The sequence below is a fragment of the Trichoderma evansii genome (assembly GCF_050947405.1).
Source record: "Trichoderma evansii strain SZMC 28006 chromosome Unknown GGI43scaffold_29, whole genome shotgun sequence".
NCBI lineage: Eukaryota > Fungi > Ascomycota > Sordariomycetes > Hypocreales > Hypocreaceae > Trichoderma > Trichoderma evansii.
Genome location: NW_028145177.1, coordinates 116600 through 140057, shown reverse-complemented (window position 1 = coordinate 140057; position 23458 = coordinate 116600). Strand labels below are relative to the sequence as shown.

Below are 23458 nucleotides of genomic sequence, written 5' to 3'. Positions count from 1 at the left end.
GGGGCTCTTTCTCTCTCCATATCAGCTGGTGGCTATTGTGTATCGTCGTTATTCTAGCTGTTTGCCAGTAATAAGGCAGCAAATTGAGGGATTACCGCATTTCTCAGACTACCAGTAAACTACTATTAATTAATGTCGAGTTGATTACGCCTTCTCTCAATTACGACGATGCCTGTCTAGCAATCCATATTATCTCGGAATAGAAACAGGTCAATCAGTCCCAACCTTGACAAGGAACTGTCTAAAAGCAGACTTCGCCTGGAGAAGCCTTCGGGTTAACAGGAATATTGATTCTTCTAAGAGACAGATAAATATTTGTACATATGATGGAGACGATTAAATGAACTCTTCTATCAAGAGGGGCTACGCTACTCTCAATTTTCCAAGCTAGCTCATTCATTGTCCTATTATTTTGGAGAGAGATTGCATAAATAATGTTCAAGACTGAGACAGCTATTAGCGGCTCTAGAATCCTAATATCGCACTAATATGCAGGATCATAGCTAGACCTGCCTCGTACGTCCAATCTAGCAGAGTTTCAAAATCGTTATCGCTCTTACTCATATCATATAAGTGGGTTTGGCGAGCGAGATGTACTATCAACACTGTACCATTGGCCACGTTTAGAAGAATTTACGTTGTTCTTAAAGATATTGGGAGATTGAATAGAAGCTAGGCTAATACTTGTTGTAGATTTAGAACAATAGACATTATACATATACATGCGATTGGTGATGTTACGTCACGAAATTTAGTTTGCGGAACAAGAAAATCGCCAATATTGACTAGTTGTTTATCCTTCAGCCTCCTAATTCTGTTATATACATCGAGTATTACAGCTTTTCAGCTTCATTTCTGATATTTGCTAGTAATAGTTCTTTTCAATTAGCGGCACAGAGAGCCTGAACGGCAGGAAGAACCTGGTCTTTTAGCAGAAGAAGTCAGTATTCAGGACTTAAAATATTCGATGTTTCTTCGTCTAAGAACAATACGTATGGGTACGTACTAATAGCAACACTGGCACCACATGCGGTGATAACGCAACTAGTAGAGGCCGCCTCGATGGCGTCAAAGTTTGAGGTTTCGCAAACACATGTTAAGTCGGTAGTTGAGCAGGTAGTGGCGCTCGCAATTGCGCTGTCGATACAAGGAATAGCGCATGCAGGAATGTCAGCAATAGTCTGGCCGTAGACGGCGACAACAAAGGTGGCAAGAGCAAGAGTGAACTTCATTTTGGAGATTGGATAGTTTGAAGATATAAGCTGTTGAATAGAAATTTTTTGTAAATGATTTGTGGAATGAATCCAACTCAAAGGCGGCAACACTTGATTTTATAGCTCCTAGGTACATAAGCAAGGCAGGATGCCGAGGACATTTCTTTTCTGCAAGCATGTGCTTTCTCATCTTTTGCTGTCTGAGTAGATTCTCATCGTAATTGACCTTTCTCCCCCGCATTTGAATCGAAATGCATCTATCCCCGCATTCTGAAGTAGTAGTATCATGAATTCTTATGCACCCCAGACGGAGATGGCAACTGAAGCGGTAAGACTCGCGGAGACTCGATCTCTTTTGATCTTTGGGGGTCATGGATTACTTCCCAAAGCATCACTCTCCGCGTCCCTCCTAGCAATATCTTTATGTAATTTGGGTAGCATCAATGGCCACTGTAAGCCACGTCATGCTAGCCAGGGCATATGTCTGTCGGCCCGTCGCTGCTGAAGATCTTGTGTACGAGGGCGGGAGAAATCCAATGCCTGTCATCCCTTTGTAAGACAACTGGCTCCTTTCAGAAATAAAAAATACATATGAAACTAAACTAATGCTCTTCTCGTATGCTCAAACCGTTGTGGCTATGCATCGCTAAGCGTATGATGGATATATCATTATCCGGCATTTGGGGGCTGTTTAAGGATATATTTTACCTGTTGACTTGAGATCCGGACAGGGCATGGCATCAATGCCAAGCAAGATGAACGTCGGCAGTTACTCGAAGATCCCTGACACGTGAATGTGACAGAATTTTGTTTAAAATGTTATATTGGCATACACACTTAAAACAGCCTAAGCCCAAACCCCGCTCAGTTTATAATTGCGACCTTCCTGATCAATGCCAATAATGAGGCAACAACACGATGTTGTAGGGTCACACTTGCCGCCTGTATTCCGGCCTAGCCGCTTCAATACGTATTTTTTTGGTATGTTTGGTCGCAATGGCGCAACTTTGAGGAGGAAGGCAATCTGAGCAGCTGCTTGTATTTGTTTTCCTTCTACGAGCTTGTACTAAAGGCCTATCATATATAGTAGGTTATATGTCTATATATGTAGTTTACAGTTGTTTCTTCGACAATATCCATTGTTAAGCACACTACTATGGTGGACTATAGACAGGTTCCACAAGGGCCGGCCGGTCGCCCGAATGAGTATGAAAAGCTGGGGGGCACATGCCGCTCCGCATGATGCTATTCATTTTCAGGCTATTATGACACGTCGCGTTTTTCAGCCAGGATCTATACATGGTTGTTTTCTTGATTCAGCCCCTCGTATATGTATCCTGTTGATCTACTCCGTTTCTGTAGAAGCATAAATCCTTAGAGTAACATTGAGAGGCTCGCCGTTCTTTGTCTCGAGGCTGAGTGTATCATTTATACGCAGTAGCTATTTATAACATAATTTATTCATCTATCAGTAGCTCTTAGCATTTCTAGCAAAAAAATTGTTTTCCATCCGTATATAATGTTGGATAATATTCTCTCAAGTAGGTAATTGTGTAATCTTTGTTCACGAAAAGATGAAAACGAGCCGACAAATGCAGCTATTGGCATAAGTGCGGCAACTTTTAGCATAATTTTTCGTTACAAATGCAAACCTCGGATATGTTTCCGCTCTTTTATGGCCCTTAGGACGCTACAATTGTGTCTATGAACAGCTGGCAAATTCCTATTTTCACATAACGCAACGCATATTAGCACTAAGCTCGAATCAGTGGATGCTGGCGACAAAATAATTACAGATTTAGATTAACAAGCCATAAATGTTCACGATTCTTCTCCTTCTCAACATTTTGGCCTTATTCTATCGAGAAACCTATGACAGGCCAACGACCTCGTAGTTCCAGTTGCAGGTGGCGTTGGAGCTCTGGGCGGTTACCTGCTTCGTACCCGTGGCCGATGCAACCACAGAACCGGCGCTATTCACAATTTGGATAAACTGGCCGCCGCCAACGCTCAGCCCAGGCACAGCGTGGTAATTGAGCCCAGCAGTGCCAGTAAAGTTGCCAATCAGCCCATTATTGCTGAACACTTTGATCGTGTACCCACTTGAGGGTAGCAGCACAGCAAAGTTAACCGTGTCTTGGCCCTGTTGGTAGTTCTGAATCGTGGATGAACAGCTGGCGCTGGTCAGCAGGGTACGATACCATAATGAGCCCACAGGAGCCGATCCTGGAGGCAGAATCTGGCTGCCACTAGTAGCTGTGCCGCTTTTGTATGCCTTTATGAAGGGCGACACCAGCTGTTGCCAACCTGTATGATCGAATCCGTCGGCGTAGTCACCAATAGTCGAGCCGTCAATTTGCATCTGGAAAAAGTTCCCGATGTAGTGTCCTTCTCCTGCGTCATTCCAAGTAATGAGCTCTACCAAGTCTGGTTGCAAATCCAGTACTTGCTCGAATCGCTGTGGCAAGTTGACTTCTCCAATGCGGTACCAGTCTTGGCCTGAGCCAAGGTATTTGAACTGGAAACTAGATACAGCTGTATAGTAGGTGACTCGTTAGCATTTATACTGGAAAGATAAAGAACAGCATGTGAAAAGGGGTTCTTACGCATCAAAAATACTTTACCAGCGGCTCGTGCCTGCTGGAGAAGGCCCTGATCAACGCTATCAGATACATTGGAGATGGTAGTGCCTGGAGCAGGCCACGCGGACTCCCAGCTGAAGACACCATCGGCGACAGTGTAAGTCGAAAAGAAGTTGTTCGGCCAGCCACTCCAGTCGCCAAAGTTGGGAATAAAGTATGGGTTAATGCCTTGCGCCGTTAGTGGCTGCTTAAAGCCCGAGAGCCAGTCAGAGTTTGAAATGAAGCCACCATCATAAGTGCTGACGAGAGGCCTGCCGGAGATGTAGTAGTACGAAGGGCGAGAAGTGTAGTTGAGCAAGAATGATGGGATTTGTGAGGGAGAGATAGTTTGCCAACTCATGTCAAACGACATAAATAGCTTAAACCCATTCTGATCAGCTGCATCAAACAGGTATCCAATTGCATCTAGAGCCCAGGGATCTGTGATGTCATGAGTGTTGAGAGCAAAAGCGTCGAAGCCTACTGCTTTTGCATCTGTAACATCCTGCACAGCTTCGTCTGCCGTCATCGATCCGACCATATAATGAGCAAATCTATTATCAATTAGATCAGTTATACGCCCAGATTGAGATTTCTAATCACACTCAAAAGGAGCTTCTTACACCGCTCTCGGTACTGTAGTTGATGTCGGTCCAGAACCAGCAGTCGACTTTGTAGAACTCGTTTTAGTCGTCGACTGCACAGAACTCACTTTGGTTGTCGACTGCGCAGAAGAGGAAGTTGAAGACGTTGGAGGGGTAGAAGTAGCCGAAGCTCCCGTTCCTTTGCTAACCTGAAAAGTACACTTATAAGTCGATTTCATCTCAAAATCAGTATTCGGTTTTCTTACCAGCGAAGCTGTCGAATATCCTGAAGGAACAGAGGTTGCGCAAATACCAGCAACTGATCCTCCGTTAACAAAAGCTCCAGTCAAGCCGACCTCGCAACAAAATCCATTCCCAAAGCTTCCCGTCCATAACGACCAAGCAGCGCTTGCGCAACTTGGAGCACCTTCAACACTGCCTCGGCAATTACTTGCTAAAAGTTGCATAGCATGATCAGTAGATGTATTTCAGACTGGAAGCTCGTGATATTCTCTTACTAGTAGGACAGCATGCTTCCACTTCACCATTCCCGGTGGATTGGCAGTTTGATGTCGAAGGGCAGCATGACCCGTTGCCACAAGATTTGGAATCAGCAGGGCATGATGCCGACTGCAGCGACCAACCCTGACCTGCAACCGCTCGGGGCTGTAGAGGCGGAACTGCAGTGGAAAGAGCCGGAGACACAAGAGTTCCGAAAATAACAAAGGATCGTAGCGCCCCCATGGTGCCAAGACAACAATAGGCAGCGAAGCAAACGATTGACAGCCAAGTACTCCCAGTAGACGATGTAGTCTGCAGGTTTGGTATTTACTCTGGAGAAAGTAAAAGTGTGCAGTATATATACTCAGCTCGGCGACATTTTGTGAAGCTGTCCAATGACATCTCGGCCAAATAGAAGAGATCCGCTTTGTTGTTTAACTTCATTCTACCACAACGGCCTCAAAATGTCGTAAGTCGATGGTGAAATCTCGCATCCTTCAGGCGATAGAGTCCCAGCATCAGCTTCGCTAAGGGGCTCCTTAATCAACATAAGGAAGGCCCCTAGCTGCTTCACCCCGCACTTTTCAGTTATTCCATGCGGGAAATCGGCCCGCTGGTAAAGGTAAAACCCCGAGATTTTAGTGCCGGTAATAACGGCCTTTTTCGTGTCTTGTATTTCGTTCTCGCTAAGCCCTATCTCTTTTCTGTAAAGCCTAGCTTACAAGGCTCTCGAATGTCGGGCTGCGGCACATATACAGTTACAAGGGTTGGCTTCGGCATATATACAGTTGCAAGGATTTTCTCGGGGCTATCCTACAAGTACACCATAGGTTTAGGCTACCAGTATCGGCGCGTGTACGGAGATGTATAGTGGTGCGATTTGGCGGTTCTAACGGAACTTTTTTCGACATCTTACGCCAAGGACTGTAATCAAAAGGGCGTATTTCATGCATCAAATATCGAAGTTCAAGGGGCTGTTTAGAATCAATGTGCGGATAAATTCAAAGATTTTAGATTTTAGACCGTAAATATATGCTTAATACAAAGTTCCTCAAAAACATAATCCCATACCGGCGCAACTCATAGCTTCGTCATCACTTAATCATCGAATGTTCCTCTCATCGGAATCTCATCATCGTACTTGCCCTCTTCCTTCTTCATATGCTTATCAAAGCTCTGTGTCGACATCTGTACCTTGTCAAACAGGGTCTTATCCAAAATTGGAGCTGCAGGAGGCAGCTGGCCCTTGGCACGAGCCATATCCGCACTCTTGGTGTAGTTGTGCAGTGCCAGGCTTGACGCAATCTGGAAAGCGTTCCTGATCTGTCGACCGTTCCAGCAACCAGTAGATCGCGCGAGGTCCTCGTAGTGCTTGGCGGCAAACTCGAGGATCTCATCATCTTTGATAACCATTGATGGCTCACCAGTCATCTTGTGTCGCTCAGACTCCATCACCCTGAGCTTAGCGACGTTAAGACGGAAGATCTCAGTTGTCTGAGTCTTATCGAGAGGCGGGTAGTAGAGAGACAGGTGGATTCGTGACTTGAACGCCTCATCAATGGTGCCCACACGGTTAGTTGTCAAGAATAGGAGACCGTTGTAGTACTCCAGCACACGGAGGAACACTGATACAAGCGCATTTCGCTTCATGTCCAGCTTTGATCGCTGCGAGAGGAAAACATCTGCCTCGTCAAGCAGGAGCACGCAGTCCCACAAGTGCGCAAGGCGGAAGACATTCTTCAAAGAAGACTCAACCTCATGAGGTGAGAGACCGAGATCGCCGCAAGTAATCACAAACAGCGGCTTCTTATTCTCCATAGCCACAGCTTCAGCAGTCGCAGTCTTACCCACACCAGGCACACCGTGCAGGAGAACGACAAGTCCACGGCCCTTGCCCTGGATCAGATCTTGACCTGGACCTTCTGTGGCAGCGTCAACATATCGCCGCTCCAGCTGCTTCTTGCGGAAGTGAGACATGACCAAACTGCGGACAACATCTTTGTAGTCGCCATGAATTCGGAGGTTCTCAAATACTCCAACCTCGCGCCTGATAGGCTTAAGGAGATTCAAGTCGATAGGCATGAAACGACGCTCTCGTAGGGCATACGCGAACATACGCTTGGGGAGCAGGACAAGATCCTCATCGCGCAGCTTCTGAGCCGCCGCGTTTGCCTCAAAGTTTCGAGATCCCCTAAGGCGGTTGCGCAAGAATGTATCAACGGCGAGATTGTCTCGGCGCTGGCGGCTCTCGATGCCATCAGCCTTTTGGATAATCTCCTTTTGCACATATGATCTGTTCTGGCGCACACCATCAAACCATTTCTGGATTGGGATCTCATCATCTGCAATCTCGCAGCGGACAGCCTTGTTGACGGCCAGCTGATGGAAATCTGGCCGCCAGTTGGGCATCTTCTGGTATGCCTCAGTCATGTCAACAATCACATCACTCTCAACGAATTCTGGATGGCGCATCTTCTCATAGTACTCGTTGTCTAAGATCTCCTGGTCGGGTTCATTGCGGTGCGAGGGTGGGTTCCTTGTCAAGGTCCACGCGTTGTGCTGCTGGTGACGATCTTCCAAGTAATGCAGGAATTTGCGGCCCTGGTCCTTCAAACCACCGATAAGGTCTTCGTGGCCAGACTGGTAGCGCATTGGATAACAGGGCAGCGAATCGATGGATCTTTCACCCGAGAAGCCTTCAATCTCAAACTTCGTCTTCACGGCGCCGAAGGCAGTACCATCGTAATCCACGTAATATGCTGAGATCTTGAATTTGTTTTGATCATCAATGTCATCAAATTCGTCGAAGAATCCCCAGCCGTTCTTGGGGTAAGACGTCTCAGGTTGCGGTGCCTGGATTTTGTAGATACGCCAAACCTCGTGGTATCGTCCGCCAGCTTCAACAGCAGCTGGCATGTAGACTAGATCTCCTACTCGGAAAAGAGACCACAAGTCGTCGAACTTGACTTTCTCGGCGGTGCTACCCTCGAAGCGTTTGTAAAGAGGCATAATTTCATCGTCAATGAATTTGACGTAGCATCGCATGTCTCTCAGAGCCTCTGGGCTGTCCATGAGGCCGTCAAAGTCTTCATCAACATTCGAATCAACCGATGCGAGTGACTCAACATCATCCTTATCTTCGTCATCTTCTGCGTCAGATTTGGCCTCTGCATCAGTATCATTCTTGCTGTCAATCTCAACGATGACCTCAGCCTCTTCGCTAGCCGCTGTATCAGCAGCATCAGAGTGCTCGTCAAGCTCTTCATAGTCTGCCCATTTCTCCTCCAGAGTGGCAAGAATTTCTTTCATCTTTGGTTGGAAGTAAACAAGGGCCTTAAACGGCCGCATGAATGTGCGGGGAGTAGATCTCGACTCCGTATCGTTCAAGAGGGAAGTCAGATGTCCCAAAATGGGCTGTGACTGCACACGAATGCGCTGAATCTCTGTATCAGTTGAGAGAAGTTCATTTCGCTTTTCTCTCTTTACTTTATCAAGGGGGTCAATCTTCTTGCGGCGGTCGGTTCCAGCATCATAGAGGCTGTAGAAGCTCTTGCGTACTCGTGCTGTCTCCTCGCTCCGGCGGATTGCGCGCTCGCGGCGGATCTGGCCTTGAAGTCCAGGACCAGCCATGAGGACATCGACGGCATAATCAGCCTCGTCTTCGCCCTGGAAACGGTTCTTGAAGTTTTCAAAGTTGACCTTGCGAACTTCAGGAATCTTAGGGCGCCACTTGGCCGCAACTCGGCGCTGATCAGCAAGGATGCGCTCACGACGCTCTGCCTCTTCTTGGAGAGCTATAAAGTCGAGATCATGAGGGCCATATGCGCGAGCTGAACGGCCACTATTACCGTTGTTGTTGTTGTTGTTACCACCAAATCGGCCACCACCCCGCCGGGGGATAGGCTTTCTGGTGGTCTGCTTTGTGCGAGCCATTGTTGAGTCTGTTATTGTAAGACGGCTGTGGAAGATGGGAAAATGGGGGGGTTGTGAGAGAGGTTGAGTGAGTATGGAGTAAAAGAAATATTTGATGAGAAGAAAGTCGACATATTAATACCACTTGAGACTGCTCGTATAATCCAGGAGTCTCCCTCTTACCGAAGTCGTGACTCACGCCGCAGCAGCTAGGCAGCTGCAAGGCAGCCACGGTGAGATCGAGAGGCCTCAGCCAATTAACCCGCATGAATCTCAAGAACCCAGGCAGCCACCTGGTAATATTTTAGGACTACTCTTTTTTTTTCTCCGATCGTTACTGGTTCTCTTGTAACAGCTTGATGAGCTGGCTCTTGCTAATTCGTTTTCCGTAAAGCGTAGGACTATATACAAGGGTGATTAGTAGTATTAACGATATGCAGCCATGAAAGTGAGATCATGCTTGATAGCGTGAAGTGACATTCTTGATAGCTCTAAATCAATCCAATGGCTATATCCCGTCACTATTGGAGCTTCAGAAGTGGAACTCCTCTCGTCATACCATGGCATTTTCTACATGTACGTTCTCAAAGTTACCTTGCCCGTAACGGAGCAATGCCAGCAACGAATATCTTTAATACCGTCCAGTGCAAGTTAACATAGGCTCTCAACTTATTTGAACACTCCACGTAACGTTCTATTCAGAGTAAACATGATACATAATACAGCGAGTGCCGATGGGATCGTTGAGAAAGTGCCGTGAACTAACAATGGCTAACAGTCGAGGGTGTCCAACGCCGTGCACACCGACAGGATGAAGCACAACGTGGGTGGCCTCAAAGGACGTGCCAAGGCTTAGACCCCTCGGTTCGATCGCGAGCAAAACCCCAAGATCGTGTTTTGGGGGGCTTTGTTTTACCCCTTTCTGTGCACCGCCAATTGAGCGATTGAGGCTCTGCAAGGCGGAGTCGATGGATGCCTGTGAGTTTAGTGGGCTTAGAGGCAAATACATGCACACAGCCACGCCAACCCCACTTGTATGATACGGAGATCCATCAATATCAGATAGAATCCTAGCCATCACATTATGCATAGCCAAAGTTATCACCACTTCTGTCAATTCTCCAAAAAAACGGTCCCGCTTTTGGGAACGGGTTAGGCTCCTACAAAGCTTATTTTCTGCTCAACCTCACTCTATGTCAGAGGTACCTAGGTACATGTATGCACTCCACATGTGCTCCTCCTATAACGCGAAGCCTCATAATGGCGTGCTTCGTTAACTCTTTCCTCTCAACAGGCCTGCAAAAGAGAAGAAGCGTTTACAATAGCTCTCAATGGATTATTATTGCCCCTCCCGCGGATGACTCGTTAGTCAACTGCCCTCGTCCTGCGGAATGTCAACGCATGCTTTATGCTCTTCTTAGAATAAGGGCATACATATCTATTACAGGCTAAGCTAAATTTCAACACTGGAAACATTCATTCGTAGTTGACATGGGGTATCAAAAGTTCTCATTATTACTATGGCACGCCGAATTTTCGGCATATGTATCTAAAGGACAAGTCTATCTATTAAAGACGATCGCTGCTCCATCACATTCTCTATCGGCAGCAATCGGCGAAACTATACCCCCCCACACACGCTGATATGAACGAAAAAAAGGAAACAAAACTGTTCTTCTCTTCTTTATGTCTCATCCACTGAGTTGAATAAAAAAAAATTGGTAGCATTAAAGCGTCGTAGCTCACATATTAGTCGTATACAGAAGCCTTTGACCACTTAGAGCCGGCTCGAATCCTCTTTCCATATTTGTAAAAGAAAAACGGGACTGGGATCAGCAATGCTGCAAACCCACCCGTGATGCTGGAACCTGGCCCAACGCCGATGTTATGAAACATGGGGCCAACCACCAAGGGAAAGGCAGCAGCAAAGCAAGATCGGAGAAATGTATTTGCCGCAATAGCTGATGCAGCGTAAGCTTGGAAGGTATCCACCAAATAATTGAGTGCAGCCTGGAAGATGGTGAAGAAGCCAGTTCCCAGTAGCACGAGGCCGATGCAAGGAACGATCCAATGAATATGAAGTTGAGCACCGGTCCAGCCTATCATAAACTGTCCTCCACTGAATAGGATAGAGCCGATCATCATTGGCGGAAGTCGTTTTTCGGGAACAGCACGATTGCCGGCGGCGTGATATGCTTTATTGTAGAGGAGTTGGTTGTAAACGTTGGCACCACATCCAAAAATGGCTCCCAGAAAAATGCATGAAAAAGGCAGCGTTGAGACCAAAGGATTCCAGCCGCGAATTTCGCCAAATATAATAGGAATTGCTCCCAGCTGCATATACAAGATGCCGTAGCAGAAACTAGCATACAAGGCGACAAGGAAGCAAATAGGTGTAAGAAGCAACTGTATCGGTCGTACCAAGAACTTTTTACACAGTTCTTTCACGCTGACATCCCATTCTTCGAATTTGGCATGAAGAGCCCAGTTTCCGCTCTCGTGTCGTAGTCGGCGGGCCTTGTAGACAAGAAGTTTCGGGGGGTAGCTTTCATCGATGAATATGACTGCTAGGAGGAGAATGACGGCCTGCAGAATTCCTGTGAGATATTCGGTCCAGCGCCAGCCTAAAGATCGCTGCTCGGCCACAGCAGCAGAGACGATGGGGCCTGGAATTTTCGTTAGCAAGCTCAATTTTCAGCATAATGAAAGAGATGATTCACGTACCCAATGCTGGTCCACCGACGACGGCCATAGCGTACCCAGCCATAGCGATACCACGATAAGCTGGGGTGTAAAGATCACCCAAGACGCCTCCAGTATTCGTTACGGGTGCAGAAGCGAAGAAAGCTCCAAAGAATCGAGTAATCATTATAGTCTGGAGGTCCTTGGCTGTAGCAGTACCGAAACTAAAGGCAATGGAGATGAACATCGGAGTCATTACCGCAAGGCGTCGGCCGTATACTTCGCTCAGCGGTGCCCACAGTAACGGTCCCGTTCCAAAGCCACAGAGAAATAAAGTTGTGCCAAGTACAGCAACCTGAGTTCCTACATGAAATTCTTCGGCGACCAGTTTCGTACCAGCGGAATATGACGATGAAGCCCATGTAGCCGTCATGGTAACAAGTCCGTAAAGAGCCGTGGTAAGCACCTTTTTGTGCGTGGGCCAGTTTAGAGGGTGGTAGGGATCATCGGGACCATCAAAGGTGACAATCTCGTCCTCTGTCGTCTTAATATGCGCAAGAGGATGCGTAAACTGAACGTCTGCTCGAGAGCGAATTCTTGATACAACTGTCTCTCGTCTTGATAGAGATCTTGACAGAGGCCGGCTCAAGCCTGAGCTACTCGCCGACCGGGGTCGAGGTTGATTCTTGCTATTCTGAGACACATTGGTCTGGCTCTCATGGAGAGCTGGGCGGTGGCCATCTAGCTCGTCATCTTTTTCTCTGTCGTTTATGCTGTGGCTACTTGATATACTCTCTCTTGACATGCTCTCTTCGTCCGGCATCTTGAAGATTATAGTACGTGAAGTGGATTAAAAAGCCACTTCAATATCCTTAGCGCATCTTCAAATCCCGATCCACGATCCATCATGGGAGCGGCAACATCCATATATAACTATTGCACAAGTGACAAACGCGGCCGAAACACGGACGAAAATTTTCCACTGGTCGACCGCTAAATCGAACTCGACTGAGACACCAGCAAATGGCCGTGGGAGATAGCCACAGACCCTTTCAATATCTGCCGTCGATTGTTTCCGATCCACAATCCGGCTTAACTGTGCCGATTGTTAGGGGCTTCAACTGACGTCAATGGCCGATTCGGCCACGCAAGGCCCGGCGACAAATTAAGACGCGACACCGAGGACGGAGCCGACACCACTCGGCTATATGCTATAGACTCCTATTCGTCGTTGTTAGTCATTAAGTGGATTTACGAGGTTAGTCATAGGCGGATATACGTATAGAAGCCGTTTGAGTATCTTAATACCGGTCAGGCACGATTTGTGAGTGGGCCCCGTATTCCGGTGCTAGCTTCGGCACAAAAAATGGAGCTGAACTATCAAGGTTGCGGTTTCAATGTCTCCGCGATGATAGTAAAGGGCGTGTCAAAGTTTCCGTGATTATAGTAAAGAAAAATGTATGCGGTAGTACAAATATTCAATGTGAATTATAACGATTATGGTCCTAATTCTCTCGGGATTCTTTCAGATATTTTTATCACAGCCCTGAATAATAGCGTTGATATTACCAACGGCTTACAATCAACACAAAGGTGCCCATTATTTTAGTAACTCAAATCAGGAAGCTAAGGGCCCTGTCCGACGGATAGCGGGGAGTTAGTTCCCACCCTACGGAGCAATCCGTACATCCCCTTTAATAGCCTGGGTCTCGATACTCACATCAAGGCTGCAAGCAACCTTGTGAGCTTATTCTCTTCGATGAATTTGGCCACCGCATTTTTTTTTATTGTTTTTACGCATTGGTAATCATGACTTGAGTCCTCATAATTGTTCATGATTCAAAGATTTCTTCAATTAACATAAGCCTACGATGTCGCATCCACACAATTTTTTCTCTTCTCATTCGTATTTGGAATTTGGAGTTTACTAGACCTACCCTGTAAAAATGACGAGCAAACAGCAATATGTGAAAATTTTCGCAGCGAGCGAAATACAGTGTTTTTTTCTATCATATATCGTAAGTGATGCATTTGATATCATCTACTAGAGCATACACGTATTATTTTCAACCCGAAAAGACATCTGAAAGCCGAGGCGTTCTCCGTGAACATCAAGAGATGCCTCGGATGCGAAGTCGGTCTCCGAGCTGCTGTTGAAGATCTACCTCCACCAAAAATAGTAGCAGGGGGTCTTCAACACCATAAAGGTTACAGGGTACGGAGATATCCTGTATATCCTGTATACGATGTTGAATAGGCCGGAGGAACGCATCAAAGGAATGCGTAACCTATGTAAGCCGATATCGCCGAAGTATTTTGGTACCTTAGCATGGGCATACATGTGCTATATGTGCATAGAGCCAATACTGATAATCAATTTTGAAATTGACAAAATCTTTTTTCCATATAAATCAAATGACGTAGCTCAACAACTAGCACCTATGTCTATGCCCTACTGTGCATCATAGAACAAGCTGACCATAATGATAAATGACTGCAAAATACGGAGTATATTGATTCAAGATTGCAGAAGTTATTGACCAACATGGATGCCACTGCTTCATGTAATCCATATGAAATATTTGGTGACAAGAAATCTCCTCCCAAGAGGAAAAAAAATCAATAGACGCAAATGAAAAAACAAAAGTAAATTAAACAAGGAAAAAAATGAGACTCTAATTTTTGCGATGGGAATGGCAAAAATAGAAGCTGACGAGAGTGGGACTCGAACCCACGCGGATTGCTCCACCAGGAATTGCTGTTAAGGTAGCCTTAACCTGACGCCATAACCAACTCGGCCATCTCGCCATTTCATACCGGGGTGTGCCCTAATTTGATCTATATAGTGTAGCCTCTCATACTGCGACCATCACAACGAACAAATCTACCCTCTTTTCCAATTCCTCCCACGTATTCAAAATGACATAAATTCAATTACTCAATTAGTTGTATCGCCGCATTTACGCGCCAGCTGTACGTTAGCAAATCCAAGAGCGGTATCTAACATTACCTATACTCCATTCAAAAGCGTCCTCATAGGTGATGAAACTGGCTATATCGGATATAGTCTTGAACAAATAAGAATGGACAAAGATTCGTTGCGCTGGGTCTAGAAAATGTTAAAATAAAGTGACTCCCTCGGCTCCTGAGTGTATATTTATAATAATTACTAAAGTTCTTTCATCTAACATCATTATGCTGAATCCTTAAACGCTCCTAGCTTGAAAAGCTTCTTTGCGTTGTCCTTGCCAATCTTCCTCACATCTTCGGCATTCTTCAAAGACACACCATCGTACCAGTCACAAGCGTCACCGAAAGACTCAAATGGGTAGTCAATGGAGAAAAGAATTCGATCCGCGCCGCCCAACTCCGTAATGCAGTACTCCAACGTGGGCGTCGAGAAGTGGCCACTTGTGGTGATCCAGATGTTCTGTGCAAAGTATTCTCGAATCGTCTTCTTACATGAAAGGCCTAATGGCTTCTTCACGTCTTCGAACCAGTGATTGATTCTCCAGAGATCAAAAGGAATATGCTCTCCCAAATGGCCGATAATAATTTGGAGTTTGGGATGTCTATCGAAGACGCCGTTCGTGACCATTCCCAAGAGATGCAGACTGACACCTTGAGCAAAGCTAAGCGGAGGTCCAATGAGCCACTTTCGCTTGGCCCATAGCTTGTCGTGGATAGTTCCAGTGGGATTTCTAGGGTGGAGATAAAATGGGACGTCTAGCTCAGTAACGGTAGACCAGAAAACATCCCATTCAGGCCCATCGTAGAAAACCATATCATCTCCATCGGCACCAGCGCGCTGGGTGTCATTGACAAGCGCACCCTTGAAACCCAGCTGTGTTACGCATCGTTTTAACTCGGTCGCTGCCTCAGTAGGATCATGCATAGAAAGAGTACTAGGATTGGAATTTAGCTTTATTCTGAGTTGATGGAATGAGAGAAGAGGCGTGTCATGTACTTACGCTAAAGCACCGAATCGATCTGGGTGGTCTTTAATCGCGCCAGCAATGTAATCGTTAATTTCCACGGCAAAGGCCTGTGCCTCTTTCGCATCCCAGATGTCCTGTACGCCAGGTGCTGTATAAGAAAGCAATGTGTAGCCGACGCCATGCTTGTCCATATAAGCGATACGTGTGGTAGTAAGATCTGTCATTTCATGCGCGTGCTTGTCAGGGTCGACGGCAAAAAGTGAAGCCCACCATCTCGTCTTCTCCTGCATGCGAGGCAAGGCAAACGCCTCTTCCAGAGCTACTTTGCCAAGCATTATTGTTTTTGTACTATTTTATTTTCTTTGTTGATGATGTGGATATCTCAAGACGTGCAGTCTAAGGAAATGAAGAGAAAATTGCAACGATGATGGAACTTCTACTACTCGAGATAAACAAGCGATACGGATGCTACATATAAGTAAGAATTGGATCCTCATCTATTTGTCACTGCATGGGGGGATATTCCATTTACAGCTGCATTCGTGCGCACTTCCAGCTCATAACCGGCCCCCGTATGCTGTCCCTCTTCCGCATCGCGTCGGCTGAGGACCAATAATTGCTTTCTGGCGAATGACGTTCCATCTGGAGCGATAACTTGGCTCCATACAGATCGAGGCTAGCAGATACAGCAGAGGGGCTATTGATGACTTCCACCCTAGCGGAGGTTTTTCCTGCGGTCTATTGGAGAAGATAGAGCAGACAGTGGTGGGTATTGACGGCAATTGCAAGCTAACGGCCTGGAGCCGGTTGAAGATGCGGGGAAGATGACCAGGGAACATTGCCGCACAGTAGATAACAAGATAGTACTGTAAGCGGATACGGCCTTATCTCAACCAATGCCGGTCACCAGACAAGGTTTTGGTAATATCTCAGCTCCATCTGCTACCGGAGCTGCCAGACCAACCGCGTCATCGCTGTCCAGGGGGGGATTAACAGGGACAAAATTGATCAAGAGGCCATACAGCCCGATATCTGGGGATGGCCCCTGTCTCACCATGCTCACAAGGAGAGACAAACCAAGCCGCGCTTGGTGCACCCGGAATCCGTTGTTACCCATTCTTCAAAGCCAACTCCTTGGGTTCGGTTAGAGCGGATATCCCCTAACGGTTGTCTTGGCCTTTGATTGCCTCAAGATGCCACGGCCAAAGGTTCACCCAAGTCAGCGTCAGCGCGCCGCAGAGGCGTGCAACTTTTGCCGCGCTTCTAAGAAGCGATGCAGTGCCACGGTGCCTTGCACCGCTTGCCAGAGACGCGGCATTGGGGCATCGTGTTTCCTCACTCACCAACCTCGGGGTTCGAGGAGGAAGCCTCCGCCTCGGTCAAGAGCATCTGTACCGGAGCAGGCCCCGTCGTCGCCGGATGGTGGAGACAATAATCTCGATGATGAATCTGCGTGGGGCCGAGATGGCTTCGCCAATATTGTTCCGCAAGACTGGTGTTCGGAGGCAGATCCAACTTCGATGAACAATGATGCTGATGGGGATTATCAGCCCCCCACTCCATCTGATTCTCGAATAAGCCTTGCAGAAGAGGCTATCTCCAGATCCACGCAACAGCCGCCGCAGGTTCCTGCAAATTCTGAATCTCCAGCTCCAGAACCGGAGTCTCATGCTCGTATGCTTCTGAACCTGCGGGGAGAGCAAGGTAAGCTGTTCAAAAGCCGATTTGCTAGGCCTGTGTTCATCTAATAAAACAACAATAGTCTATATCGGCGAAGCTGCCTCTCTGTCATTTCTTCAGCTCATTAGAGATACTGTAACAGCTCAAATTGGGCCCTCTCAATTCTCTCATAGTGATAAGCGCCATAATATGCTGGAGGTGGAGCCTTCTGCTGCGGCGGACTCAAATGACTTGGAGTCAACTACTTATAACATAGACGTAGAAAGCAGTTTACTCTATGCTCGCATCTTTGAAGCTGCTGTAAGCATGACATCCTGCCTTTTCTCTATTATCATTACAATGCTAATTATATATGAAGACCGGTGGACTACTTGATGTTTTTGGACCGCTAGAGGTTGAAGATATCCTTGTAAAAGTCCGAACTGATGGATCTCAATCAGTTAGTTCGTATAAACATGCCTCAATTGATCTCGTGGTAGCTATTGGCGCGCAATGCAAGTCTCCAATGGACGCACAGCAAATCGGATCAGTATATTTTCGGCAAGCACAGAAACGCGCATTTTCCGGCATGTTAGAGGATCCAACCATCGACATGGTGCGCGCCTTTCTTCTAATGGCCTTTTATATGCTTGGACATTGCCGAAGAAACACAGCATTCATGTACTTGGGAATTGCGTCAAGAGCCGCCGTTGCTCTTGGAATGCATAGCCGTCATTCATATGCAGACCTAAAAAATCCGTTATGCCAGCTGAGGTATGTTGAATGAGTCGTCGTTCATAGAATGTCCCTTGGCTTAAGCTCATGAATTCAAAAGACTGCGAACATGGATGAGCCTCTGTGTACTGGACATGCTTGTATGCTCTATACTTGGAAGACCACCTGCAACAGCTGGTTTAAGGGCAGAGCTCGATACCAGCATCATTGGCTCATCTACGTCGCGAGACACGAGAAACTGCCAAAGCTTATTTGCATCGTATAAAATACTCACCATTATTAATGAGAGCGTCGATGCGCTGTATGGGAAAAAGATCACATCCACCGCTATTGTGGAACAATATTTGACCAAAATTGAAGATTGGAGCCAAAAACTCCCCAACTTTCTCCGCAATCCTCTCACTTCCAAAAAAGGCTCCCCATCACGAAAAGTGGCAACGGACAGTATACATATAGCCTGTCTCTACTACTTTGCCATAACTCTGGTTACGCGACCAGTATTGATATCTAACCTTACGTCTCGACAGGGTGTTGCGACACCTTCTTCTTCACCTCTGGCGTCCGCATGCATTGATGCGGCAGTATATCTTGTACAAACGTGCTCGGATGCACATAAAACAGGGCTACTTCTTGGTAATATGTGTATAATGAAGTAAGGCATTTACATGAGACTTTAAAAACCATGGCTAATAACAGTTTAGAGCACTTATTTTTGCCGCTGGCCTTATCCTTGGCTTCGATATGTTTGCTAAAAGGGAACTCGATTACGAAGTTGAAACGACCTTTCGCAGCGCGAAAGAAGTTCTCGATTTCTTGGGTATTCAAAGCCCCCAGGCTGCTCATTATTCAGGAATTTTAACCCTGCTATCTGATGCAATTGTGAAGCAGCGGACAAAGTTGCCCACACGCCCTCGGAGCAGATACGTCGGAAAACTGATCTCCTTCAGCAAAGAAGGGGGCACTGGCCAAGACAATAGCAACGGTAGTAATGGAGACGATTTGATTCTGCCTGTTAATAATGCAGGGCCAGCGAATGGGGAAATTGGTGGAGTTTGGATCACAGATATTGCGGGCCAACCCACCGATATGGATGGGGATATGCTGCGAGGGTGGGACAGCCTCGACTTGTCTCAGTGGGATAGCTTTCCATTTTACAGTCCAAGAGTTTTTGGATCAGACTAACCTTGCATTGGAGGCGCTAAAAAGATATTTTGAAGGAAAACTGGGTTCTAAATATTGTATTGTCAATGCTAATTGCCTACGGAGCCGTGGAGCTAGATGTAGTCAGGAGTCACGACTTTCGATTCAAATTTAGGATAGGTATATAGAAGCCGATTTAGAAAGTCAAATAATTGACATACGTATAACACATGACACGTGATATTTGAGGTGCATCGGATAATTCTGGTATTTAAAAACTTTAAGCGGCAAGCGGAAAGCGCATAAGTCCAAGTGAATGTTGTAGCTGCGTACGAGATTAACTACGGAAGGTCGGGCGTATCTGGTTGCGTTAGCTATGTTTGATTAGTGATAAGTAATATGCGAAACATATCAGAAATGCAATTCCAAGCTGAGGCCTGTGCCAACCTTGTGGCGGCTATTGCACCAAACACTACTCGTCCAAGGGGCATAACCGCCAGCATCCGTGATAAGCCTGCCAGCTTTTCCCAGTTCGGTTGTCATTCTTAGGGGGTGACGTGAATGGCGGCGCAAAGAGAGAGAGAACAATGACGGATTTGATGACGGGCGTACACGAACAAAGTTGTCAGGGTAGAGTTATTTGCCGCTCTACGGATAGCTGTATGAGGAGACGCGAAATAGATAAACTTCAGCTTTGCCCAGCACTAGTTTGCCCCTTGGTATTCGAGTTTATTAAACATAGCTTACACAAGCAAACATAATTAATTTGAAATAACAACATCTTTCTCTTTCTCTTTCAAAATGTATTCAAATTTCCCTTCTGGATGGAGACGCCTCAATGTGGGAGTTGTCGGAGGTGGCATCGGTGGCATGTCTGTTGCTATTGCTCTCCGTCGCGCCGGCCATGAAGTAACGATCTATGAGAAGCACGATTATGCTGGCGAAGTAGGCGCTTCAGTCTCATGCGCTGCAAATGGCACACGCTGGCTTCATGAATGGGGTGTTGATATAGCAAAGGGGGATCCGGTCGTGCTGAAGAAATTGATCAATCGCGATTGGAAGACGGGAGAGCCGGTCAGCGTTTATGACTTGGACGATTACGAAGAAAGGTGGGGGTATGTCTATAACATGTTTCACCGACAGTACATGCATGCCATGTTGAAGGATTCTGCGCTGGGAGAAGAGGGGAAGGGGACACCAGCAAAGCTAGAAGTGAATTACCAAGTAAGTGAATGAAGCAAGTATGCACCAAAGATTAACAAAGCACTAATTTTATACTGTAAAGTGTCAAGAGATCGATGTTAGTGCTGGCAAAGTCACATTTACTAATGGTTTTGTTGCCCAACACGACCTCATCATTGGCGCAGATGGCATCGGATCAGTTGTCCGCGGCGAGATTGGAATTCACCCAGCAAAACGGCCATCAGAGCAAAGCTGCCTGCACGCAAACGTCACCACAGAAGAAGCTGTCAAGCTAGGTCTTGTTGACTACTCGCAACACAGCGCACTCGAATATTGGGGAGGCCAAGAGGGCAAATGGGACAAGATTGTTCTGTCGCCATGTAACGGAGGCAAGCTGTTGTCGTACTACTGCTTCTTTCCTCGCTCAGTGGGTGATTACTCTACACATACCTGGGGGCATGAAGATAGGCCTGTGGATGAGCTACTTGCGCCGTATCCAAACCTTGACTCGCAAGTGTTGTCACACTTGAAGATTGGAAAGGAGATCCAGCCGTGGCGGCTATGGGTACAGTGAGTATAAAATACCATGATGCGATCCAAATACCGCCTCACTGACCACCGGACTACAGTGACCCTTACCCTTATATTCACAAGAACACTGTCTGTTTACTAGGCGATGCAGGACACCCGGTATGATTATGCATTCAATTCACTGTTGAAGAGTAGCTGAACTAACGTCACGCAAGATGATGCCCCATCAAAGCCAAGGCGCATGCATGGCGATAGAAGATGCTGCTGCGCTTGGCATCCTCTTTAGCGAAAAGTATTTTAGCGGAGACATCCAGGAGGCCTTAGCTGTCTACGATGCTGTTCGACTTCCCAGGGTGACAAGGGTGCAATCTGCAGCAGCAAAGGCTGCCTATAATATTAACGAGAGAATTGGTGAGTTAAACTGGTCAATAACCGTTGATAACCTGGCACTAAACGTGACGTGTGTAGGCTTCTCACAGAACAAAAACATCTCTACATACAAGGTAGAGGACGAGAAGAAGAAGCTTACCATTGAAGAAATGAATGCGTGAGTCAAACCTCTCAATACTGTGGTATCTGATAATATGCTAATCAATGAGCTAGGTATGACATGTATAAAGACATTGAGCAGACTTTGGCAGAGAAACGAGGAGCCTTGTTCCGGGAAAAGTTCATTCATGGGCTACCTATTGGATTAGAGCTCCCGAGCGGAATAGTTATTGGACAAGAGGCATAAAAAGAGTAAAGATGGGAAAGGGACATATCAATTTGGCTTTTTTTTAATAGTTGCATAATGTTATCCGAGCATGTAAAACCATATATTACCATGATGTTTGAGAAGTTTACTACATACAAAACATTATTATTCCGTATCACCAACTCTTCGAGATATACGTATGTATTTGCTCTTCCTATACATACCTGTAATTGTAAAAGTACGTTACTTTAAGCGATCCTCACTATGTTGCACTGCAAAAAGTAATCATACGCACCATATGCATCATCTGTATTTAACTTCTACAGAGTGGTAAAATAACAGATGGACATTCAATTTGTTTACACGAGCTACCTATTTTAGATATACAAAACACGCCATTACAACAAAATTTTTATCATGTTCAAAGTTTTTATCATGTTCAAAATGGTTCACATTCATATTTCATATCATCATTACTGCTTCTTTGCTAGTTTCACATCGTACTCCAAATCCCATTCCGCTTGCGAGTCTCCCTTGCGAGGCTTGAACTCAACAGTCAACCCATCCTTCACCGCAAACACACTGTCGTCTTCCAGATATTTTGAGTCTTTATCGAAAATTTGAGTAGTCAAAGAACTGTATCCCTCTGATTCGACCTGCCGTTACGCGTCAGCATTAGAGTGACATCATAAGAAAAGATGGGGTTGCTTACGATGAGATGAATATGTGCGGGTCGGAACTCGTTGCGATCCATGAGCTTCAACAGTTTTCCTGCAGGGCCATCAGATGGAACCTAGCCATAAAAATTAGTATACAATAGCATACTTGGAATAAAAATTGGGAAAAAAAATTGAAGGATAAACTTTTCTTACAGGATATGGAGTTGGGCGGATACAATAGAACGAGTAGCGACCCTCTGCGTCGGTGACGAATTTGCCGCGGAGATTGCAGTCAATCTGATCTGGGTCCTGCTGCTCATACAAGCCTAATACATTCAGCATTAGCGACCATTCATGTTCAGAATTCTTGGAGTAGCTTACCATTTGTAGAAGCTTGCCAGACATCCACCGTAGCATTTGCAAGGGGCTTATCTGTCTCAGCGCACTTAACTTGGCCGTGCATATAAGTTACCATTGCATCTTTTGGGGTGTTGAATGTAATGGTGGTGCCGTTCTCTCGAATTGGCGCGTCTTCTCGCCAAAACGGTCCAAGAACGGCGGATGATGTGGGAGGTTTATTTGCCTTGCTGGCCTCTCTGTATGTGATATCATCCACGAGCCTACAATTGAGGCCTTGTTAGCTACTCCAGTATATGAGATTTTTCAGATGAAAAAGAGAGCAACATACGATTCCAGACCGATAACATCGCATAGCAGCTGCCCCTCATTGCGCCTGTTGTCGCTCATCTGTCCTGCCCAGTTGATCATGGCAACACCTGCTAACCATTCTTCTGTCGTCAAGTTGACGTCTCGTGCAAAGTCGTGAACGTGCTGAATAAGAGAAGCCATAACTGTCCGCATTCTGGGTGTGGTGGCCGGGCCCATGGCTTGGATAACATGGTCGGTGAAGTCCTGACCGAGAACGTCGTCATTTGATTGAGAGCCCATCTTCGATATTTTTATTAAGGCGGAATAGTGCTTTTGATGAATTTGCTGTAATCTTGAGATATGCAAGAGAGCAGATGTACAAGAGAGCTGGCCGTTTGAACAGAGCGCGTTGAAGATTATATATGCTGATTTCAAAACGTCTCTCAGAAAAACAATACACTGTAGCTGCAGTCTTATAAACCTAAAGCACGAGAAACTCTTTAACACTCATCCAATTAGTGAATGATGATTATCCAAGACTGTGTAAGCCAAAAGTGGCGGATTATATCATTCGATTCTTTCTCACGCACTCGTTCCGTCTATTCCATGGTGCAGTATCCGCCCAGCGGGGTTCCCCAGATCCGAAAGTGGCTGCATTGTCGGATAACATCCCACACACCTGATAATGGAAGCCTTCGGTCTCTCCGCAAAGTCATTGGCACTGAGGGAACACTACTTGTAGCAGGCTTGGTAGT

At 46.2% G+C, this 23458-nt stretch overlaps 8 protein-coding genes and 1 non-coding gene across 9 annotated transcripts; 2 read left to right on the top strand and 7 right to left on the bottom strand.

Moving 5' to 3' along the window:
* Nucleotides 1-881: 881 nt before the first annotated feature.
* On the bottom strand, nucleotides 882-1232 carry GGI43DRAFT_388056 (CFEM domain-containing protein; the record flags this gene model as incomplete). The annotated part of the gene is made up of 2 exons (XM_083204014.1): nucleotides 882-925; nucleotides 1007-1232. The coding sequence occupies 2 exons, from the start codon at nucleotides 1230-1232 to the stop codon at nucleotides 882-884; spliced, it is 270 nt and encodes an 89-aa protein (XP_083056024.1).
* A 1424-nt stretch (nucleotides 1233-2656) lies between these two features.
* GGI43DRAFT_416828 (glycoside hydrolase family 71 protein) lies at nucleotides 2657-5893 on the bottom strand. The gene is made up of 5 exons (XM_083207347.1): nucleotides 4938-5893; nucleotides 4686-4873; nucleotides 4459-4628; nucleotides 3821-4389; nucleotides 2657-3749 (listed from the first exon to the last, which is right to left on the bottom strand). The coding sequence occupies exons 1-5, from the start codon at nucleotides 5161-5163 to the stop codon at nucleotides 3085-3087; spliced, it is 1818 nt and encodes a 605-aa protein (XP_083056023.1). The 5' UTR covers nucleotides 5164-5893; the 3' UTR covers nucleotides 2657-3084.
* On the bottom strand, nucleotides 5894-8947 carry GGI43DRAFT_416821 (uncharacterized protein). The gene has a single exon (XM_083207346.1). The coding sequence runs from the start codon at nucleotides 8851-8853 to the stop codon at nucleotides 6019-6021; it is 2835 nt and encodes a 944-aa protein (XP_083056022.1). The 5' UTR covers nucleotides 8854-8947; the 3' UTR covers nucleotides 5894-6018.
* Nucleotides 8948-9883: 936 nt separating this feature from the next.
* GGI43DRAFT_416817 (major facilitator superfamily domain-containing protein) lies at nucleotides 9884-12846 on the bottom strand. The gene is made up of 2 exons (XM_083207345.1): nucleotides 11557-12846; nucleotides 9884-11498 (listed from the first exon to the last, which is right to left on the bottom strand). Exons 1-2 carry the CDS (start codon nucleotides 12335-12337, stop codon nucleotides 10582-10584), a joined length of 1698 nt encoding a protein of 565 aa, XP_083056021.1. The 5' UTR covers nucleotides 12338-12846; the 3' UTR covers nucleotides 9884-10581.
* A 1378-nt stretch (nucleotides 12847-14224) lies between these two features.
* Nucleotides 14225-14322, bottom strand: GGI43DRAFT_t201. The gene has a single exon. It is a non-coding gene; the product is annotated as a tRNA-Leu (tRNA).
* Nucleotides 14323-14590: 268 nt separating this feature from the next.
* Nucleotides 14591-15898, bottom strand: GGI43DRAFT_228759 (amidohydrolase family protein). The gene is made up of 2 exons (XM_083200483.1): nucleotides 15486-15898; nucleotides 14591-15419 (listed from the first exon to the last, which is right to left on the bottom strand). The coding sequence occupies exons 1-2, from the start codon at nucleotides 15785-15787 to the stop codon at nucleotides 14708-14710; spliced, it is 1014 nt and encodes a 337-aa protein (XP_083056020.1). The 5' UTR covers nucleotides 15788-15898; the 3' UTR covers nucleotides 14591-14707.
* Nucleotides 15899-16645: 747 nt separating this feature from the next.
* Nucleotides 16646-19028, top strand: GGI43DRAFT_388051 (transcription factor domain-containing protein; the record flags this gene model as incomplete). Its single annotated transcript, XM_083204013.1, has 5 exons — nucleotides 16646-17156; nucleotides 17215-17432; nucleotides 17491-17885; nucleotides 17947-18498; nucleotides 18548-19028. The coding sequence occupies 5 exons, from the start codon at nucleotides 16646-16648 to the stop codon at nucleotides 19026-19028; spliced, it is 2157 nt and encodes a 718-aa protein (XP_083056019.1).
* A 380-nt stretch (nucleotides 19029-19408) lies between these two features.
* GGI43DRAFT_228714 (FAD-dependent oxidoreductase) lies at nucleotides 19409-21578 on the top strand. The gene is made up of 6 exons (XM_083200482.1): nucleotides 19409-20210; nucleotides 20272-20738; nucleotides 20798-20858; nucleotides 20915-21110; nucleotides 21168-21246; nucleotides 21303-21578. Exons 1-6 carry the CDS (start codon nucleotides 19788-19790, stop codon nucleotides 21433-21435), a joined length of 1359 nt encoding a protein of 452 aa, XP_083056018.1. The 5' UTR covers nucleotides 19409-19787; the 3' UTR covers nucleotides 21436-21578.
* Nucleotides 21579-21724: 146 nt separating this feature from the next.
* GGI43DRAFT_416809 (Intradiol ring-cleavage dioxygenase) lies at nucleotides 21725-23410 on the bottom strand. The gene is made up of 5 exons (XM_083207344.1): nucleotides 22744-23410; nucleotides 22437-22675; nucleotides 22269-22381; nucleotides 22109-22189; nucleotides 21725-22052 (listed from the first exon to the last, which is right to left on the bottom strand). Exons 1-5 carry the CDS (start codon nucleotides 23001-23003, stop codon nucleotides 21870-21872), a joined length of 876 nt encoding a protein of 291 aa, XP_083056017.1. The 5' UTR covers nucleotides 23004-23410; the 3' UTR covers nucleotides 21725-21869.
* Between the last annotated feature and the right edge of the window lie 48 nt (nucleotides 23411-23458).

Coding starts and splice junctions, on each gene's coding strand:
- GGI43DRAFT_228759 (XM_083200483.1), bottom strand. CDS start 15,787: ATGCTTGGCAAAGTAGCTCTGGAAGAGGCGTTTGCCTTGCCTCGCATG. Junction 15,420..15,485: donor GATCGATTCGGTGCTTTAGC/GTAAGTACATGA, acceptor TTCCAATCCTAG/TACTCTTTCTATGCATGATC.
- GGI43DRAFT_416809 (XM_083207344.1), bottom strand. CDS start 23,003: ATGGGCTCTCAATCAAATGACGACGTTCTCGGTCAGGACTTCACCGAC. Junction 22,190..22,268: donor TCCGCCCAACTCCATATCCT/GTAAGAAAAGTT, acceptor TTTTATGGCTAG/GTTCCATCTGATGGCCCTGC. Junction 22,053..22,108: donor CCGCACATATTCATCTCATC/GTAAGCAACCCC, acceptor GCGTAACGGCAG/GTCGAATCAGAGGGATACAG.
- GGI43DRAFT_228714 (XM_083200482.1), top strand. CDS start 19,788: ATGTATTCAAATTTCCCTTCTGGATGGAGACGCCTCAATGTGGGAGTT. Junction 20,859..20,914: donor TAGGCGATGCAGGACACCCG/GTATGATTATGC, acceptor ACGTCACGCAAG/ATGATGCCCCATCAAAGCCA. Junction 21,111..21,167: donor TAATATTAACGAGAGAATTG/GTGAGTTAAACT, acceptor TGACGTGTGTAG/GCTTCTCACAGAACAAAAAC.
- GGI43DRAFT_416828 (XM_083207347.1), bottom strand. CDS start 5,163: ATGGGGGCGCTACGATCCTTTGTTATTTTCGGAACTCTTGTGTCTCCG. Junction 4,629..4,685: donor GATATTCGACAGCTTCGCTG/GTAAGAAAACCG, acceptor TGTACTTTTCAG/GTTAGCAAAGGAACGGGAGC. Junction 3,750..3,820: donor TGGTAAAGTATTTTTGATGC/GTAAGAACCCCT, acceptor CCTACTATACAG/CTGTATCTAGTTTCCAGTTC.
- GGI43DRAFT_416821 (XM_083207346.1), bottom strand. CDS start 8,853: ATGGCTCGCACAAAGCAGACCACCAGAAAGCCTATCCCCCGGCGGGGT.
- GGI43DRAFT_416817 (XM_083207345.1), bottom strand. CDS start 12,337: ATGCCGGACGAAGAGAGCATGTCAAGAGAGAGTATATCAAGTAGCCAC. Junction 11,499..11,556: donor CGTCGGTGGACCAGCATTGG/GTACGTGAATCA, acceptor CGAAAATTCCAG/GCCCCATCGTCTCTGCTGCT.